The 21,554-nt window shown below is 42.0% G+C and overlaps 1 protein-coding gene across 1 annotated transcript in view; it reads right to left on the bottom strand.

The window, feature by feature from the left end:
- Positions 1–21,554, bottom strand: part of KHDRBS3 (KH RNA binding domain containing, signal transduction associated 3) — a 155,576-nt gene that overhangs the window by 24,963 nt on the left and 109,059 nt on the right. Inside the window, exon 7 of the mRNA XM_065895464.1 lies at positions 2,843–2,925. Coding sequence (XP_065751536.1) covers positions 2,843–2,925 — 83 coding nt within the window. The remainder of the gene's footprint in view (positions 1–2,842; positions 2,926–21,554) is intronic.

Below are 21,554 nucleotides of genomic sequence, written 5' to 3'. Positions count from 1 at the left end.
ACCCACTACTCAATCCTGGGGATGATCTCAAAAAAATCTGCTCTAACTGGTTTATACTAGATTTCTAATTATGAGATACATAGTGTTGTACTTAAACCGATGCTATAATATGTGCATGTTATAGGCTGAACGGTGTTTTCCCCCCAAATCATATGTTGAAGCCCTGACCCCCAGTACCTCATAATGTGTATCTGGAGACAATCAATCATCTTTAAAGAGGTGATTAAGTTACAATGGGGCCTTCTGTGGGCCCTAGTCCAATCTGACTGCTGTCATTACAAGGAAGGGAATTTGGACACAAAGAGAAAGCAGGAATGCACGCGCACAGAGGACACAGTGAGAAGGCGGCCAGCTGCGAGTCAAGGAGAGGGGCCTCAGAAGAAAGCAGATCTGCCAACACCTTGATCTTGGACCTCCAGCCTCTGTAACCTTGAGAAAACAAATTTCTGTTTCTTTAAATACAGTCTGTGGTATTTTGTTATGGTAACTCTAGCAAACTAATACAGCACCTGGCACCATTTCTTCACGCTGCTCCATAATATAGCTGCTTCGTTGTGATTTACAGTAGACGGTGAAGAGGGAGACAGACAGACAGACCGAGGTGCTCAGTCGGGCCCCTTCGCTTGTAAGTTGCATGATCTTAGGCAAGTTACCTAATTTTTGTAAAAACCAGTTTTTCTTCTTTAAAAGGACTGACACTTATTTCACAGGTTATGAGGATTAAATGAATATTAAGAGTAACCGACCAACAGTGACTTCCGCACTTGCCAACGTGTGGCATTCTCATGCAATTCTCTGTGACTCCTTCAGGTAGCACTGAAAAGATCACTTCCGGGCAGGTGGGCTGGCTGTCATGAAAGGTGTTTCTTTCACGTGAGTCTTCCTGACATTTAAAGGGCTTATAATTCGGAACGTGCCAGCCTCCTAATGGATCTCTGCCTCCAGGCTCGCCATCTGCCAACCTGGCCTCTCTACCGCCTTCTAATCCATTTCTCTGAATCCAGGTGTGAACACACTGCTCCCTTGGCTCCCCGCTGCTGCCCACGGTCCGGAGCCTGCTCCCTGAGACTGGGGAGGATGCGGTCACTCCCTCTCCTGCCTCATCTGTCCCGTGTGGCACGCCCTCCAGCTCAGGCAGCACTTCTTGTGTCAGGCTCTGTGCCTTGCTCTGGCTTTGGGAAATGTCCTTCCCTGCCTGTACCCTGGTGACCCCTACTTGCCCTTCACTTTCTCAGTGAATGTCCCCAGTGTTCCCAACCAGACTTGAGCACTGTCTTCTTATGGAAATACTGTGTTTTTCCTCAGACTCTCACGTGATTACCACATTACATTGCTTTTAAATATTTGTATTTCATTCTAGCCTGTGAACTTCCCAAGGAGAGGGTCTCTGTCTCAATAATCTTTGTAATCCAACATCGAGCACAGTGCCTACGTTTAATACACGTAGTGGACATTTAATAAATGTTGGCTGAATGAATAAATGACCAAAGGAACGAGTGCGTGTGATCAATCATATTAATACGCTATCACAGCTTAAAGTGGGAAGACTACAAGCTTTCCAAGTCTGGTTCACATTCTGGGTGAGTTATTTACTTCTCTGAGCCTCAGTTTCATCATCTGTAAAACAGGCACATTAACTCCTGCTGTTGCCGTTCAGATTAAATGAGACGTGTGAGTCTTTAAAGGATTGCACTCCATGTGTGATTTCCGGCTAATTACTTAATCTCATGCTCTGTGCTCCTTCCCTTCATCTGTATAACGGGAACAGCCCCACATACTTCGTGACACTGCCGGGACAGCTATACAGGGTGAGACACGTAAAGTCCTGTCTAACGTCCACTGTGTGCCAGTCACCCCCGGGGCGTGCCAAAACCCGCAAGGATGCAAACACCACGCACAAGGCTTCCCGTAAAGAAGACCAGCTGGGAGTCAAAGTTTAAAGGCTACTTAATTGTTATAAATTATATAAGTAAAAAATCTGGCATGAACAAAAAGAGAAAAAATTATATCCCTGTCAACCTCAGCACCAGGGTGCCCGTCTGTTCAAAGCTTGCCTGGCTCCGAATGAGTTCAAAAGTGAATTTATGCTTCATCGAAGTAACCACGTAGTCCATATTTATTTCTGCTTCATAAAGCCAGTATTTGGGTTTGCGTATGTCTGTCTTTGTCTACCACTCAGAATTTTAAACATAAAACAAGAGGTTTCTAGGCATTCAGGAAAACATTCTGAACGGAACACGGATTTCATGTATCAATGGACATCAAGGTCTACTATCAGAAGACGTAACTATGAAGCTGTGTTTCCCTCTAATAACACTCATTTCTAAGTCAACACTTCTTTAGAAGACAAATTAGAACTCACTCATTTTTCACAAACAGGAATTTCAAGTTGCTAGAAAACAGAAGCACTGCTGCGAAGAAACAGCAATGATCTATGAACACCGAAAAAAACTTTTGTCACTTCCATCCCCAGGCACTGACAATGCGGGATATTTACGCATTTCTGATATGACTCTGGGCCTTAGGACTTGAAGAGCCACAGACTTGGTAGACACTGTTCTTCCTTAGAATATACTGAAAGCTTAAGTTAAATTTTTAGAGCAAATAAAATTTCAACTTTTATTTTCCAAGACTCATTGCTTTAGCACTACAGTCAAGTTGAGAGCAATACATGCTATTCGGTAGGATAAGATAGTGCTTCTCCGATGAAAACAAACAAAACCAAAGCAGGCCGAGTCAAATCACCGTCACTGGCCAATCACCACCCTGTTCCCAGAGTACAGCAACTGTGGAAGGGCACAAGTGTCTGCTATGGAGTCTGGCCATAAAGATTGGCTCTTACCTTTGGGCTGGGGCGCTATAGCTGTTATCATAGGAATCATAACTCTGTTCATCATAAGCAGTGCCATATCCATCATCATAGTCCTAAAATATAACAGGAGAAGACAAAAAAGTTCAGAGAAATTTCTGGAAAGGAAGACGCATTCTGCTTTCGGTGAATTAATTCGGCGACCATTTAACTATATATCCAATTATAATGTAAGGAAAAATATAAAAGTGACATCAGTGAAAATGATAAGAGTAAGAACCTCCAAAAATTCTCCTGAAAAAGCAGAGAGAAACCGGCAAAAATGGTTAGAATCAACATTTTTAGATGCCTGGAAGTTAACCAAAGGCTTGCAGAGATCTAGGGAGCATTTATATTTTAAAAAATTGGCCGCACCTTGGAATGAAGGGTGAGCTCGGTCCTATTCCCACCCCTCACCCCCCGGCTCTGCAGGAGCCGCAATCCAGCATGCAGGAAGCCAGCAGGCTGGAGGTCACTGGAGGGGGCAGGGCAGGGTGGAGGCTTTCAAAACCCCAGCCCCAGAGGACTGCCTTTATTTGACCTGACCGGGAGCTCCTCCAGTGAGCAAAGTCTTTTCCCTCAGGGTATCTGAAGAAAATAATCAGAGGCAATTGTTTATGAGATTAGCTGCTTGAAGTGGTGGAGAAAGACTGGAGCAAATAACAGGCTAACCACAAAGCTTACAAGGAAAAGTGGGGGAATGAGATGTCCCTACCAGCTCTGCAAAGTTCTGACATATTTCTGGAATCTCAAAGGCTACAGTGTCAGGTACTTGCCCAGGACAGACCTGAGAAGGCCCTGAGCTCTCCTCTGGCTGACCTTGAGGTTCAGTATAAGAAGGAAAGTCAAGGCTAAGCCAGTTAGTTGTAAACTGGTTGGCTCAGTGTTGAAGACAAGCTCCAGCAGGTACCCACGGCCTCTTGGTAAAGACTACACACTTCATTTCCAAGCATTTGACAAAATCTCTGTCCAACCATTAGCTGACCACCAAGGCAAGAGAGAAAAGACACTTCTGAGGCAACACATGATAAGTATCCACTTTACAATATCAGTTTGGAAAAGTAATTAAAGCAAGAAAAAAACAAATCCTAGGGAGGAAGGAGAATTTGATTTTCGCACAGACACACTATAGTAAATGTCCAGTTTTAAACAAACAAAAACCATTATGCAACATGCAAAGAAAAAACAAAAGTATAGTCTATACACGAGAAAAAAAAAGTAGTCAGTAGAAAAACATCCCTGATGAAGCTGAGACACTGAACTTACTGGACAAAGACTTTATTTATTTTTATTTTTTATTGGGGTAGAGTTGTTTTACAAGGTTGTGTTAGTTTCTACTGTACAGTGAAGTGGAGTTCCCTGTGCTAATACGGCAGGTTCTTATTAGTTATCTATTTTATACATATTAGTGTATATATAGGTCGATCCCAATCTCCCAATTCATCCCACTAGACAAAGACTTTAAATCAGTTATTTGAAATATATTCAAGGAACTAAATGATAGCCTGTATCTAAAAAGCTAAAGAAGGGTATTAGAACAATGCCGCACCAAAATCGAGAATATTAATAAAGATATAAGAAATACAGAAAAGAATCCAAAGAAATTCTTGAGGTGCAAAGTGTAACAACTCCAGTGAAAAATTCACTAGCCAGGTTGAACAGCAGAAACACAGGTGTAACTCTTTGTGACCTTAGTTATTAGTTTCTTAGATATGCTAACAAAAGCACAAACAACCAAAAAAATATATAAATAAAACGGACTCCAGCAAAATTAAAGACTTCTGTGTCAAAGGACATCAGCAAGAAAGTGAAAAGACAATCTACAGTACGGGAGAAAATATTTGCAAATCACCTATCTGACAATGGTCTAGTGTCCAGAATATATGAAGAACTCTCATTACTCAACAATAAAAAACAACCCAAAAAGAGCTAAAGCCATTCTCCTAGTTCTACGAGGACATGTTGCAGATGTGATAACAAGTACACTATGGTTATTTTAAAGGTATTTTGAAACTGAAAAAGGTCCAGAGAGATGATCATTCTGTAAGATCAAATTAGATACGTTGCTCAATGACATTTATATCTATGAAAGTGTGAAGCCTACCCTACAACTGATTTCTAAGTTTCTGGGGATAATCAATTACATAGTGACTTTGGACTTACTGGTATCTACTTAATATTTAAAAGAGCCAGGAAATAATCTAAGTATTTTGGAACATCAGTTTTATCAATGGTAATCAATTTAATGATCATCACCAGAGCTTTTGAAGTGGAGAAATGTGGTCAAGGGGTAAGAGAAAAGATGTGGAGTCAGATGGGCTTCTGCGTTTTACTGTCCCTGATCTCAGTCAAGTTCATCCACTTCCCCAGAATCTGTTTCTTTACCTGTAAAATGTGAATCCTTAATAAGTATCCTGAAAGGATGAGAAATTACATATACATACGTATGTATTCCAGCAAAATGCCAGATATGTATTAAGAACTTTATAAAGAATAGCTTACATTGTTAACTATCCTAGTAAAGCATTACCCTTGCCGACCTCTCTCCTGGATTTCTAAAATGATGAGACTCACAGGTGATGAACGTCAGCAGCCACTACACACAAGGGGAGGAGCCAAGTGACTGATTTTAAAGTGCTGACCTTAGCTACTCTCTTTTAAGAAGCATCTACTAAATAGTATATCTCAATTTATTTGATTTAGAAAAGCAAAAGTATCTGAATGGCAAGGTATATTGTAATGTGCTCCATTTTGTAAGACAACTATTAATCTGAAGGGATGATACTACCTTTGCAGGGGTAAGGCTTATACAATTTGTACGTGACCACCTTAAATTTTTAAAAATGTTTTCTCATAAAGGAGGAACTGAATATTTGCTGAAGAGCTATGTGTTCAGAACTTTGAACGTGGATAGAATCTAAAAGGAATACTCATTAAATAGGGGCAGAGGAAGACTAAAGGTCAAGAATATCCTTAGAACATATTGGTAAGCCATGGTATCCCTTGCAGTAGCTGAAGGCAGGTTACTAATATAGCTATGATCTTCCAGTGACCAACGCAAGGAGGAGAAAGCTCTCAGATAAGATTCAAACAAACAAAAATATTTGAGTTGATTTTAGTTACAAGTAGCAAACTGCAGGTATTACAATTCTGGTGAATTAACAAAAGCAGCTAGCATCTCAACAAAAAGAAAGTAATCTTACCGCGTTAAAAAAAAAAAACAACCCAAAAAACAAAAACCAAAAAAAAAATCCTTTACTTAGCCCCCTACCCTGTGGCTGGCACTCCTGCTAGACACCGTGGCGGGAAAGGGGTGTCCTGTCTAGTGAGGTCGCTGGCGGGATGGAGATGACAGGCGACTGAAGAGAACTATCAGGCAACGTGTCACACGCTGTGGCGAAGGGAAGCACCCGGCGTGGCACCGGGAAAGGGAAAGGGGAAGAAAATTTCCCAGAAGTGTTGAAAGCAGAGAAAAGCAAAAGCAGCTGGGAAAATTTATTAAAAATTCGGCGGAATGAACAGCAGGTGCAAAACAGTGGAGGTACAGACACAAGAACCCTTCTCACCCAGGGTTCAGGTGAGCACACTGTGGAATGCACACGAAAGGGGAGAGCAATGAGCCGGAGACACGCATATACCAGACCATGCGTGGCCAAGTTACGGAGTGTGGATTTAGATTCCGCACTTCGGGACTGTCTCTGGAAACTGTGGGCATGGAGCCGGGAAGGTCAGTCTGGAGGGCGGGACTTGCAACTAGGTCACTGCCTTGAGCACGTAGCTTGGCAAAATGCAGAGCCCACGGCTGCTTCAGTCATTTGTTAGTAGCTGAAAAAAATATGGCTTCACCCATGCAGAGTTCTCTTTCTATGCTTATTTAAAAGAATCAAGACTCTTTAAACTCCAGTAAATGACTGGAATCTCCTTAAGTAACTGAAATGTAAAGTAGCAGACTATTTAAAACCTACACTTATGTCATTCATTCCTTGTTCAATTATTCTGTCAGATATTACAATGCTAGTTTATTTGAATTTTCAAATTGTTTAGGCCACTGAATTATTGACTTTCATATTTTACAGTGAAGACTTTAAAGATTAAAAATGCAATTTTCACAATATTTCTTTCATGACGATGATTTCACAGTTGGATTTGGCCTTGGGGGTGCAGCCTCTTCCATCACAAGTATTGTCTGTTCAATGGACAGGACGTGAAAAATATAGGAAAGCATAAAAGCAGACTGGGACCCGACAGAAGAAAAAGGAGTGTGACTGTGGATGAATGTGTACGTTTCTGGGAGGGAGTGGAGGGGATTCTTGCTGATGACCTGCTATTTTATTGCAAGAAGGAGATGAGGTCATTGGCTAAGAACAGCTGGGGAGGTCAGCCAGCAAAGGATCAACAAATGGTTACTACAGGGAAGGATGAGGGTGGCGGGCTGCCTGAGGGCTTCTGTCTGAGGGCTGGGGGATCTGAGGCAGAGCAACCCTGTCTCTCTGTCCCTCTTCTCCTAATGCTCTTATCTTCCAGTGTCCCCAACAACTGGCTGCTTCCCTTTAAATAATCTGACATTATGAAACTCCTCTTCGTATTTTTCTGAGGCTAGTTAGAAATTTTAAACAAGAGTGAGTGCATTCTTTGTCACAAGTTCACAAATAATCGAGTGGAATCATCCATCTAGTGTAGCGGGGATGCTGCTGACCTATCAATAATTCCATCACAGAGAAGCTCAGAATCCACTCCTAAAAGGCGCCAGGACCTGGGACGGGGACTCAGGACTCCACTGTCGGCAGAGCTCAGATGTGCGGAACGATGTCTTTTTACACTTGACGTCTTTGCGTAACTTCTCGTATTTCCATTTTCTCCTAGAGAACGCTCCCCTTCACGACATGCCGCAAAGTCTCTGTGTCGGCCCCCTGCTCTGCAGTGAGTCCGGCGCTTCACGTGAAAGTTCCTTCCAGTTCACATGCTGTTGCCTGTGAGTCTCTGCACCTGCCTTCTCTGCCTAGTCCATTTTTCACGATGAGGCTCCAGTGAACCTCCTCCTCTGTCTCTCCCACAAACGCAGAGTCCACCACACCTGTTACGCCAACAATGGACCAACATATGCCGCTGTTACTGCACAGAAACGACTGACTGGCTCTGGCCTCACCTACTGTTTTTTATGAGCACGGACTGTGGGGTACTGATTCTTTTGCACAGAGTAATGGCAGGGCCGGAGCCTGAGGAGGACCACTCAGCAAGTGCTCGTTGGACGGCTGGACTGAACGCTGCTGAGGAAAGCGCGCCAAATCCCGCCTGCACCGGGTCCTCTCAGCTGCCCCGAGTTTGCCTCCGCCTGTCTACACATCTCTGGAGCCATTCCTCAGACGACCCAGAGTGAGGACACTGGGCATGATAAACTCCTTGATTCTAAGCAACTTAACTGAATTTCCTCTGGAAGAAGCTTAACAGAGCTCCTTTATGTTGTTAAAATGCGCTGCAAAGATCCCCCTTCTTTGCACTTTAAAAACAGGGTCCTGTACCTGTGAGTGAGGCAGTTCTGCAGGCACGCCTCTCTAACCAAGTGCTAGGAGACCATCGGTCTGCACGAACCTCTGAAGGACTCCTGTCCTAGACAGAATCCATGCCTCCACTTTCCCATCTCACCACCATTCCACCTGCCAATCTTTCTTTATCTCCTATTTCTCTCTCGTATCTTTCCTCTACATTCCCAACGTGACTACATTAGAATCACCCAGAAGCTGCCTAGTGCTTCTTCATCTAACCCTTTCTCCAGAATTATCTGCTAAAATGCAAACCTAAGCTTGTTGCTTCCTTGCTTACAAATCTCCACTCCTCCCTCCTGGCTCCTACGAGAGAGACAGTGCACTGTAAGCTTCATCCACACGTTAAGGGCCCTGAGGAAGCCTGTCTGTTTCATGCTGCAGTTTCTCCGCACATGCTGTTCCCTCTTTAGGTCTTTCTCTGGGAGACTCCAGGCTGAATTATCACTCCCTTCTCTGTGCTTCCCTGATAACTGATAACTTGCACGTACTCAGTGCCCACAATTATTTCTCTGCCTCCTTTCTCTCCCCCTGGTCTACAAGGTCCTTAAGAGGAAGGAACAGACCTTGTTCTCCTGTGTTCTCAATGTCGGGAACACAGTAATGAATAAAGAAAGGAACTAATTAAAGACCAAGCGGCAGGAAACATAGCAATAGCTTCTCTAAGATGAATGCGAATTGAGGAGATGTGCTAGAGTAAAATGCAATATTTACTCAAATAGTGTAAATTTTGATAGGGAGACCTCACCTGAATTCTTTTTGCAAACGTTACCTATCAATCTTACATTCCCTGCCCTCAGGAAAAAAATTTCCCAGTAAAATTCTGTATTCGGGACTTCCCTGGTGGTGCAGTGGCTAAGACCCGTGCTCCCAATGCAGGGGACCTGGGTTCGATCCCTGGTCCAGGAACTGGAGCCCACGTACGTGTCTCAACTAAGACCTGGCACATCCAAATAAATAAATATTAAAAAAAAAACACCTCTGTATTCTATTCCTGAAAGTCAGAACATTATTAAAAAGAGTGAACAAAGATGGACAAGAAATAAACATGTATTAATAAACATTCTTGAATCATTATAAGAGACTTATTCATCAAGATCCACTTCTGAGTTTTTGTCTTCGATAAGGAAAATGTCTAAATGGAACTGACAGGGTGACCTGGACACTTGATAGGTGTCAGGGGGGGTCACATTATGGCAAAACATGCCCTAACACAGGCAGAGGTCCTTCATCTGCCATTCCCGACCTGAAAACTCCACCGACATATGGCCCAGCACCAAAGAAATCTTGCTCTGAAGAGAAAAGATTTTCTAGGATAAAGGAAACAGCGTTTAATTCTATTTCTGTCACAAGTAAAATCAAGCATAAAATTTAAGCTGGGAAAAACCATTTTAAACAGAGAATTTACAAAAGTGATTTGAAAATAATGTTTAGGTTTTGAGTCCTTTTAAAAGGAGACAATTATGCTGACTACACACCACCTCACCAGGGTGAAACCTGGTCATTTCAAAATGTAAAAAGTTTTCACATAAAATAGAGTGCTAAAAGATTATTTAAGTTTATTCTTACCATGATTATTTTGAGTTTATAAAACACACACATTAGCTAAAAATAGTCTTTTGAGAAATTCATTCTTGCTGGGGTTCTGAATAAACTAATTTCCTCGTTGAGTACCAGAAATGACCGTGAACACATCACATAACCAAGTTATTTTATAATTAAGGACAAAACCACAACATTAATAACAATGCTAAATAAGAATCTGTCCCCCATAATCACTTAAATAAGACATCATTAATTCAACAATCAAATTGCATCCCCACGTGCTGGTCTATGGCTGTGAGGAGTATATTATGCAGCTTCTAGACTCATACAACTTCTTCATCTCGGTCTTTGGAGTCTGATGCCCACGTTCAAATTCCAGCTCTGCCTCTTAACTGGCTATGTGGCTTCGGGGAAATCACCTACCCTCCTTCCACCTCAATTTTATAATCATAATCCACATCCTGGCTGTTTCCAATGGGTGTGGGAGGATTAACCAAAAAAAATCTATGAAAGCTGTTTGGCACAGTTCTTGCCCAATAAAGCTAGTTCCATTTTGTTGAAGACCTGTTCCCTTTAACACTCTCAAGCTATTAGGCCAGAGAAACATCAGAGCTATCCAGGTATTTTTCTTTTATTGAATGTGATAAATTCTTAAACTGTGATGTCTACATTTTCATTCTGCAAATACTAGTATTAACGACTACTGTGGTTTTTAGATAAAGGAACGGCTGACCAACAGTAGTTGTAATTCTATCCACATCTGAACACAGCTTTTAAAAACACATCTACATCAATTATTCAAAGTCTTCTCTTCTCTCAGTTTGTATCTGAGATAGAACTAGATTTATCTAGATTTGACAAGAAATACAATATAATACAATACAGAAAATAACAAAGAGTTTAACCCAGAAATCCCACAAAGGGAAGGGAAAACTTGTAAATAGAAAATTAAAGAAAATAAAATTAAACCAGAAATTCCACAAAGATGAGAAAAAGGGGGATAACTAAATTTTATTAAGCCCACATTATGTAACTCATGCTAGGGATTTTGGTATCGGTTTTGCCATCTTCCCCAGGAAGCAGGCATTTGTTGAATGCCTACTGCTCCGAGCCCTTGGGGATATCGTGTTGAACAAACAAAACAAAACGAACACCTCTGTCCTCATGGGGCTTACATTCCAGCGGGGAAGCAGACAAACGTCAATGCTCACATACACAGCGCGTGACACAGGGAGAGCAAGGAGGAGCTGGAGATCTCGGACAGCTGCCAGAGGCGTCCTCACAGAAAGGACCGCAGACAGACGTGAGCCAACGGAGCAGCGAGCTATGCTGGCATCTCAGGCAGAAGGAACAGCGGACACAGAGGCCTGAGCGGGGGAGCCGGGGGAGAAGTACAGGCGCCGCATCACACCTTTGGGGCTTGAAGGGAATGAGGTGCCGCTGGAGGCTCTTGTGCCTCACGCGATCTTCTGTGTCGTCCAGGTTTCTGTCTTTCTGTTTCACTGGTTTAACCTCCAGTACACTATTTCTTCCCTTAACTGTGTCTAGTCTGCAACTAAAACCATTCCGTTTTTTTTTTTTTTAGTTCTAAAATAGCTGTTTTCTATATTTTCCAGTTGTCTGCTTAAATCATCAACTTTATCTTCTAATTCCATGATTATAAAGAGCATAGTTATTTTAAAGTTTGCGTCTGCTATATGAATCTATCGTGGTCTGTTTTTTACTGTCTCCTCATCTTGTATGCCTGTAATTTTTGATTAACTGCCATTACATATGAAAAATTAAGAGAAATAATTTAAGGCCTACACTGTTCTATTTCTCTAGAGAGACTGTGTACCTGCTCTTGGTGGGGGACAGAAGAATTAGCAACCTGCACCCCACACAGGACTGAGATGATAAGCCTTCCTCTGGGAGTATAGCTTTTCTGGGTTCTGATCCAAAGCCTAGGGGATTAATCAGCCCCCTAAACCCAAACTTGGGGAGCCTTAAACTCCAACTATTTTGTTTTATCCTTCCCAAATTCTGGATTTCTTTTAAGGCTCAATTCAGCTTCTCAGCTACCTCTTCAGGAATTGGCAGAAGCGTTCACAGCCTTTCTCAACCAGGGTTCCACCAGAGAGTGAAGCCCGGTGCCCTAAGGTGTCCACTCTGTATGAAGTGAGTTCACGTCTCTCCTTGGCATCTAGAACAGCAGTCGTTTGTACTCTGCTGTACAGAGCTTCCTGGGAAGCTCAGGAAATAATTATGCACATCATTTTCTGTGTTCTGTGGGCTCTGGAACCCCAGTTGAGAAAGGCTGCCCCAAGGGAAAATCAGCCAGAAATGCTAAAAGGGTCTGACAGCTGATTCCTATCAGCACCCAATATATTTGATTATTACCTATGTCCTCCACTGGAAATGCAGTCTCCCTGAGAACAGGGGCTTCGCCTACCTTGTTTACTACTGTGTCCCCAGTGCCTGGCACAAGAAAGCATTCAAGAAGCACTTCCTGAATGGATGCCTGGCTGGCAGCGACGGATTTATATGGGTTCACTCATCCTTCCAAGTGTTCTTATGTGACTGGCCAGGAGAGAGGTAGCAAGTGCTTCCAGTCCCGTGACGAAGGGGAAGGGGCTCCTGGCCCACCTAGGTGCACACCTAATTCATGGTGCAGAGGTTTCTCCACAATGAAAACATCAACTATCAGAGTTTCATAATGTTAGGATTAAGATAACTCCTTGCTCAGCTTTTAGACTCACCCAGAAACCTTCAGATTCTCATCTGGTTTAACAGCAGAGAGACCAGATGTGCTGAAGGTTTGTTCGGCTTGAACAAATCTGCTTGAAGGAAGACGTGCTGTTCTGTTATAAACAAGAGTATCTGGTCTGTCTAATACAATGTTTTTAATACACAGACTGATCACATTTTTAAACTTTTTATTCAAGCATAAAATAATTCATAGAAAGGTACAAATCCTAAGTGCACAGCTTAGTGAATTTTCACCAAGTGAGCACAGCTATGTAACCAGCACCCGGATCAAGAAAGGCAACATCAACAGCCCCCAGTAGCTCCCCTTGTGCGCACCCTCAGTTATTATTATCTCCCCCACAAAGGAACGCCATCCTGACTTTCAACACCACCAGGGAGGTTAACTTGCTCTCGAGCTTCACAGAGATGGAATCAGAGTGGCTACCCCTTCGTGCCAGGTTTCTTTCAGTCAACTGCGTGCCCGTGAGATCTGTCCACGGTGCTGCAGGCAGCAACCCCTGGTTCCTTCTTGCTGCGTGAAAACTTGGTCTGTATGGTTGTACTACCACTTCTTTATCCACCCCAGTTATGAATACTTTGCTTCTTTCTAGTTTTGCCTGCATGCCTCTTAGGCACGTCTTATGGTGCATCCACGTATGAGTCTCTGTTGAGTGGTTCCCAGAGCAGAATCTCTGGCTCTTGGGGAGGCATGTTTTCGGCTTTAACATGTGGTACCAAACATTCTTCCAAAGCAGTTGCATCGACTTACATTCCCACAACAGTGGATGAGAATTCCTATAGCACCCCATTCCAGCTAACACCTGAAACTATCTTTTTAACTTTAATCTTCCTGGTGGGTGTGAATAGTACTGTATATTTTGTCTTTCAAATATTAATGTTTGGGGCACAGTTAGCAAGAGTTGGCCCTGAAAGTTGGAGCAATACTGGTAAACTGAAGAACTAAATATTACTTTTAATGTGCCAGGCGCTATTCTAAATACTTTCCATATGTTAATTTACCTAATCTTCCTAACAACCCCATGTGATAAGCACTAATATTTCCATTTACAGACTAGGAATCGAGGCACAGAGCAGTCAAGCAACTTGCCTAAGGTCACACAGCAATTAAAGGCACAGCAAGGATTGCAAACTAGTGAGTTCGGCTCCTGACTTTGCTTTTAACCACGGATATTCTGCCCGACCCTATAAAACTGAGGGTCAGACCCTGTACCTTAATGAACTCCCCAAGATAATGTCACACTAGGAGGACATATCGAGATGGCCAGCTGGTCTTCCACTTGTATCACCCAACCTGATGATGTGGTTTTACTTTAAACTGCGTTAGCCCTAAAGTATCGTTCAGGATTCCATGTACTGCTACGTACCTCAGCTCTATTCTACCTATGAACAATCTGAATAGAATAAAAATAAAGGTATAAATAAAAAGACTCTAGTAAACCTCATCAGTCCTGTACCAGCAGTGTTCTGGCTGTCCCTGCACACGCCTGCACCTATGCCTTTGAATGTCATGTGAGCCTTCATGCAAAGTGCCCCCCCGCACCGCCCCCCAGCTCTCCCTGTCTGAGTGCTGCCAGCCCCTTTTCCTGTTTGGTTTACACAGTTTCCTCTGGAAAGTCTTCCCACGTTAGCCTTCCTTCCTTCCTCTGTCCTCCCTAAACACTCTGCATGTAAGTCAATTGCAGGTGTTCCTCTCCTGAATAATCACTGGGCTTTGTTTCTGAATCAAGAAATCAAACATTGATTACTTACTCAATTCTGGGCTCTGTGGATAAAAAGGGATGGCCCCTAGCATCAGCTTAAAATATAATGGGAAAGAGTAAGACAAATAAAGGAGCGATCACATCACTCTAAGGTTAAGTACCCCAAATAGGATGTACACACGTGGATCCAAATAATGACCACCTGACGCTTCCAGGGGATTGTGAAAGGCTTCAGAGTGAGGGTGATAACTGTTCCTTCGTAGACTCTGGTCTACTTGCAGGCGAGGACTGAGTTCTACACATGCTGGTGAAAAGCTCAAGGAAAACAATAAAACGAAGATGGCAGGTTCTTGTGGGAAATCCACTGTAACAGAGGACTAGTCTAGTGGTTCTCAAGTTCCTCCCGGCCTCTGCCCTGATTCACCCAAGGGATGTGACACGCCCCTCACATTAGCTCAACTACAATCGCTCGCTCACCTTACTTGGATGGGCAAGCCTAGTTAGGGAGACAGAATCTGCTTTCCATGCCTTAGAGACATTGCCACTTCAGAGTCCTCTACTCCCTTATTAATAAAGCACATTTTGGGGGGTTGTTTTTGCTTAAAGGAGGAAAAACAAAAACAAAATCCCTTCATATTCACAACTTCAAAATCTGAAATTATTTCCTAAGGTTTTACATTTCTACCAAAGAGGTCAACTTTTCAAGCAATTTAGGAAAGAGATAGACTCGTGAAGCTCCTGATAGACATTTCAAGTAAACTGCCCACTGCTCTTATTCTTGCTTCTGGTAAAATGGATATAAAAAATTACAGAACCTTCATCTTTTTATCTAAAATAAAAATTTTAGATAAATTTTTATCTAGGCTTTTCAATCCACATTTAAAATGCATTTTCATAAATAACCTTTTCACAATCTGTAACTGTTTTAATTAAATTTCTCACTGTGGAAAACAAGATAATTGAAGCAGTTTAGAGATCACTTGTCAAAAAAATTACGCCAGCAGTCACTGCAATGGGAAAATTTGCTGTTAGTACAACTCTCACCTGGACCGAAACTCCCAGACTAGTCATACAATTAAAACTTCAGGTGAGCTCTCAGAAGAATGACAAGGAATGTGACTTCCCTGAGTCTTTAAGCAAAGTCTACATTACAGAATTACGTGTACATTTTAAAGATATATTTGGTTTTCCCCTACAGGCTTTCACTGATGTTACTAGTTGACAAAATTTCAGAAGAGTTTATTCTTAGGGCCGACGGAGAAATGGTGGTCCCCGTGGAGCCATTTTTATAGACAAGGACACTGTTGATGGCGGTAGCAGCGTTTTTCTTGAGACAAGTTTCTTTTCCTACAGCTTTAATGAGTCTGATGCTACAGAACAGGCAGGAAAGGCATGTCTTTGTGTACAAACACAAGGTATAGATTTCTGCTCCCATTTAAACTGTCTCTTTGACCCTTCACACTTGGGTTAGGTTAACCAATGGCAGAAGTCCTATGAGGACACACCCTCCAGTAGTTGCAGAAGGACTAGTAAAACCAGCAACTAACCAATCATGGGCCTCGTGCTCTAAGTTTCGCATAGGAACCCTCATGTCTGAAGTGATGAAATAATTTTTCCCATTCACTTGTCAGTTTCTCTGTCCGCAAGCAAACAGAGTTTTAAATTAGATGAGACTGACCTGTCCAGGAAGCACCAGATCCTGGTTAAGAGCGTGGGCTCTGGAGCCAGACTGCTGGGCTTTAAGTCCTAGCTCTGCCCCAATCAGTTGTATGACTTCTAGAAAGTACTGATATCTCATGTGGTGTTTTAAGGATATGACAGATCCACGTAAAGCGCTGAGCAAAGTGCTGGTTAAGAAAAACAAGGGCATGTGGGTTTCATTACTTACTAGAAGTGTGATTTGGGAAAAATTAGTTAATCTCTCTGAACGGTCTGGTGACCGTGTTTACCTCACAGGACTGAAGTGAGGGTTGAATAAGATGATACAGGAGAAGTGCGCGGCACACTATGTTCTGTAAAGTAAATACCCAACAAACGGCGGCTGCCTTTTCTTCCATCAACTTCTAAAAGTTGCAGAGCACACTGTTCTCCTGTGGTTACGGAATCAGAAAAATATGAGAGGACTAAAACAGTCAGGAGAACACTGTCCTACACCCTTGTGATCGCTTCCAAATGAAGCCATCTCCTTCAGATACTGTCCTTCCAAACATGTAATAAATTAAAGCAGCAACTTCTGACCTTAAGACTGAAGTTGATGATTTTACAAAGAAGCACCTAGGAAGCTCAGGATCCTCTTCAGTCAGTCAGACAGACCAGACAAGGGCATCAATCTGGAAGAAAGGTCCATGGCTAGGGATGCCTCCGCTATACAGTTACGATTGTGTCTCTGGCTCTGGTTCTTATACTCTTTCCTCACTTATTTTCTCACTTCTTCTAGGTCGTAAACACTACACAAGCTAGAACACTGTGAATAAAAGCTTTAGACCCCGGGTTAGGGAACCTGGGATCCAATCTCAGTTCACCCACTTCTCATCCCGCAGGCCACTGGACGGGATGTCCACCCTTGCACAGGGCAGGCTGGGTTATCCCGTGTGTCTGTGGCTTAGTGACCTTCCTTCCTTCCTTCCTCCTGTCTGGCAGAAGACACCACCCGGCAGCACTGTGAGGGCTGGGGCAGCAGCGTACGGGGAAGCACGGGGGGAACACGTGCTCCACCGCACACCACATCTCCCGTGGGGAGGCCCTGATCGGAGGATCTGAAGAGAAAAGCGCCTGGTGCTCTAGTCAGATGTACTTGGCTCTGCTACTTCCTACGGCCCAGCAGCCTACGGCCCAGTGCACATCCTTCTCTAAAACGTGTAAAAGTCCTTCGTGTGCCCAGCCATCCCCTGCCTGGCTCAAGTAGGCACTGCCACACCAGATGGGGTGGTTTCAGGACAATTCCACATTCTGTTCAGTAAACATCATACAGCTGGATAATCAGAGCATTTTAAGGACCTGAGAGAGCTTTCATACTCTGATGAACTCCTACGACTTCATCTAGAACGCCCCACTGCACGTATGTTTAAGGTGATTAACCCATCAGCTCAGGCTCAAAAGCTTAGAATGATTACACAATATTAAGATATCAAGGGATATTAGTGAATGGTAAATACCTCCCATGAATAGAAGGCTGATGCAACCATAATTAAATGAGTTAAAAAATAATATGATTAAAATTTCTAAGACAATTCTAGTTTATACATCTTGAAAGGTGAGGTTGCATTCTAAAAAGGATCTCACTTTTAAAATTATATTTCAAAACTTGTTTCAGAATTCAAAACATTCAGAGCCACTCACCTTTAGCTTGTTTCTCTCATTAGAATGTTTGCTTTGTTTATTTTGTGACTTTCCTTTCAATATCAAGATTTCTATTTGATGAAAATACAATTTCTTATTAAAAGAACATGTTTAGGGTGAGTGGAAACTAAGTAAGTTTCAGAAAACAACCAATTATAAATTTTAAAGTTGGAAAAGAGGTTAGAACAGCATCTGGTCTAACCTGCTGATTTATAGGTAAAGTACCACCACCTGCACTTTGCAGATGAAGAAACTAAAAAGGTTAAATAGTTTACAAAAGAAAAAAAGCAGACATCATACAGACAATAAGGAGGATTAGAAACCAAGTATTTTACATCTCAGAATAATAACCTCTTTATTAAATTGCATTGTCTTTCCTATTTATTAGGTCACTAAATGTCTGCTAAAATTGGCTTTAATTTTATTTCACTAAGTATGTTTAACAAGGCACACGACACACGGAATGACAGAATTAGCTGGCATTAATAAAAGCCATCCTCCATATGTTTATTTAGTATCTCCAAAATGTCAGGCCCTGTGACAGGCTCTGGGCAAACTAAGATTTAAAAAAAAAAAAAAAAAAAATGACATAGTTCCTGCCCTGAAGAAATCCAGCCTACAGGGGACAAAGACAAGTAAGCAGACACTGAGGCAGGCACCACGTGCACCCAGGGGTGCCTGAGTAGGACCAGGAAGGCTTCACAGCTGAAGAATAAATAGTAAAAAGAACTGGTAGGGACAGAACTAAAAAAGGCATTAGAAGAGAAGCAATAGTACATACACAGATAGCCACACAGTCCTGTTATGTTTAAGGAACTGCAGTATAGGTACTGATTGAAATAAAACGATAATGTGGGGAGAGCAGGGGGTTAAGAGGCTGAAGAGGGCAGTCAAGAAAGCCTTCAGACATCACTCTGCAGAATCTCGACTTTATCCTCCTAAACTTCTCAACTAGCTCTTACGTTCTGGGGCTGGCGGGGCAGTAGCATCATCAGACTTTGGATACCAGAAGTGATACGAGTAATACATCATTCAAGGGAAGGACCCAGGGTTAGGGCAGGGCCACAAGCAAAGGTGGGACTAGGGAGGCTAAGGCAATCATCTGTCTGTGTGTCTGTCCATCCATTTAAACAACCAGCGTTAGAGGGCAGACAGCAGAAGCAAGAAGAACTACAATCCTGCAGCCTGTGGGAAAAAACCCACATTCACAGAAAGACAGACAAGATGAAAAGGCAGAGGGCTACGTACCAGATGAAGGAACAAGATAAGACCCCAGAAAAACAATCAAATGAAGTGGAGATAGGCTACCTTCCAGAAAAAGAATTCAGAATAAGGATAGCGAAGATGATCCAGGACCTCGGGAAAAGAATGGAGGCAAAGATCGATACGATGAAAGAAATGTTTAACAAAGACCTAGAAGAATTACAGAACAGACAAACAGAGATGAACAATACAATAACTGAAATGAAAACTACACTAGAAGGAAGCAATAGCAGAATAACTGAGGCAGCAGAACGGATAAGCGACCTGGAAGACAGAATGGTGGAATTCACTGCTGTGGAACAGAATAAAGAAAAAAGAATGAAAAGAAATGAAGACAGCCTAAGGGACCTCTGGGACAACATTAAATGCAACAACATTTGCATTATAGGGGTCCCAGAAGGAGAAGAGAGAGAGAAAGGACCCGAGAAAATATTTGAAGAGATTATAGTAGAAAACTTCCCTAACATGGGGAAGGAAACGGCCAGCCAAGTCCAGGAAGTGCAGAGAGTCTGAGACAGGAATAAACCCAAGGAGAAACACGCCGAGACACATAGTAATCAAACTGGCAAAAATTAAAGACAAAGAAAAATTACTGAAAGCAGCAAGGGAAAAACAACATATAACATACAAGGGAACTCCCATAAGGTTAACAGCTGATTTCTCAGCAGAAACTCTACAAGCCAGAAGGGAGTGGCATGATATACTTAAAGTGATGAAAGGGAAGAACCTACAACCAAGACTCCTCCACCCGACAAGGATCTCATTCAGATTCGATGGAGAAATCAAAAGCTTTACAAGCAAAAGCTAAGAGAATTCAGCACCACCAAACCAGCTCTACAACAAACAAATGCTAAAGGAGCTTCTCTAAGTGGGAAACACAAGAGTAGAAAAGGACCTACAAAAACAAACCCAAAACAATTAAGAAAACGGTCATAGGAACATACATATCAATAATTACCTTAAACGTGAATGGACTGAATGCTCCAACCAAAAGACACAGGCTTGCTGAATGGATACAAAAACAAGACCCATATATATGCTGTCTACAAGAGACCCACTTCAGACCTAGGGACACATACTGACTGAAAGTGAGGAGATGGAAAAAGATATTCCATGCAAGTGGAAATCAAAAGAAAGCTGGAGTAGCAATACTCATATCAGATTAAATAGACTTTAAAACAAAGAACGTTACAAGAGACAAGGTAGGACACTACACAATGATCAAGGGATCAATCCAAGAAGAAGATATAACGATTATAAATATATATGCACCCAACACAGGAGCACCTCCATACATAAGGCAACTGCTAACAGCTATAAAAGAGGAAATCAACAGTAACACAATAATACTGGGGGACTTTAACACCTCACTTACACCAATGGACAGATCATCCAAAGTGAAAATAAATAAGGAAACAGAAGCTTTAAATGACACAATAGACCAGAGAGATTTAATTGATATTTATAGGACATTCCATCCAAAAACAGCAGATTACACTTTCTTCTCAAGTGCGCACGGAACATTCTCCAGGATAGATCACATCTTGGGTCACAAATCAAGCCTCAGTAAATTTAAGAAAGCTGAAATCATATCAAGCATCTTTTCTGACCACAAGGCTATGAGACTAGAAATGAATTAGAGGGAAAAAAACGTAAGAAAGACACACATGGAAGCTAAACAATACGTTACTAAATAACCAAGAGGTCACTGAAGAAATCAAAGAGGAAATCAAAAAATACCGAGAGACAAATGACAATGAAAACACGACAACGCAAAACCTACGGGATGCAGCAAGAGCAGTTCTAAGAGGGAAGTTTACAGCAATACAAGCCTACCTCAAGAAACAAGAAAAATCTCACATAAACCATCTAACCTTACACCTAAAGGAACCAGAGAAAGAAGAACAAACAAAACCCAAAGTTAGCAGAAGGAAAGAAATCATCAAGATCAGAGCAGAAATAAATGACATAGAAACAAAGAAAACAATGGCAAAGATCAATAAAACTAAAAGCCGGTTCTTTGAGAAGATAAACAAAATTGATAAACCATTAGCCAGACTCATGAAGAAAAAGAGGGAGAGGACTCAAATCAATAAAATTAGAAACGAAAAAGGAGAAGTTATATGGACACCGCAGAAATACAAAGCATCATAAGAGACTACTACAAGCAACACTATGCCAATAAAATGGACAACCTGGAAGAAATGGACAAATTCTTAGAAAGATATAATCTTCCAAGACTGAACCAGGAAGAAATAGAAAATATCAACAGACCAATCACAAGTAATGAAATTGCAACTGTGATTAAAAATCTTCCAACAAAAGTCCAGGACCATATGGCTTCTTCACAGGTGAATTCTTCAAACATTTAGAGAAGAGCTAACATCCAACCTTCTCAAACTCTTCCAAAAAACTGCAGAGGAAGGAACACTCACAAACTCATTCTATGAGGCCACCATCACCCCGATACCAAAACCAGACAAAGATATCACAAAAAAAGAAAGTTACAGACCAGGATCACTGACGAACATAGATGCAAAAATCCTCAACAGAATACTAGTAAACAGAATC

This window comes from Phocoena phocoena, chromosome 17 (genome assembly GCF_963924675.1).
Source record: "Phocoena phocoena chromosome 17, mPhoPho1.1, whole genome shotgun sequence".
In the NCBI taxonomy this organism is placed as follows: Eukaryota; Metazoa; Chordata; class Mammalia; order Artiodactyla; family Phocoenidae; genus Phocoena; species Phocoena phocoena.
This window is presented reverse-complemented; position numbering and strand designations above follow the sequence as displayed.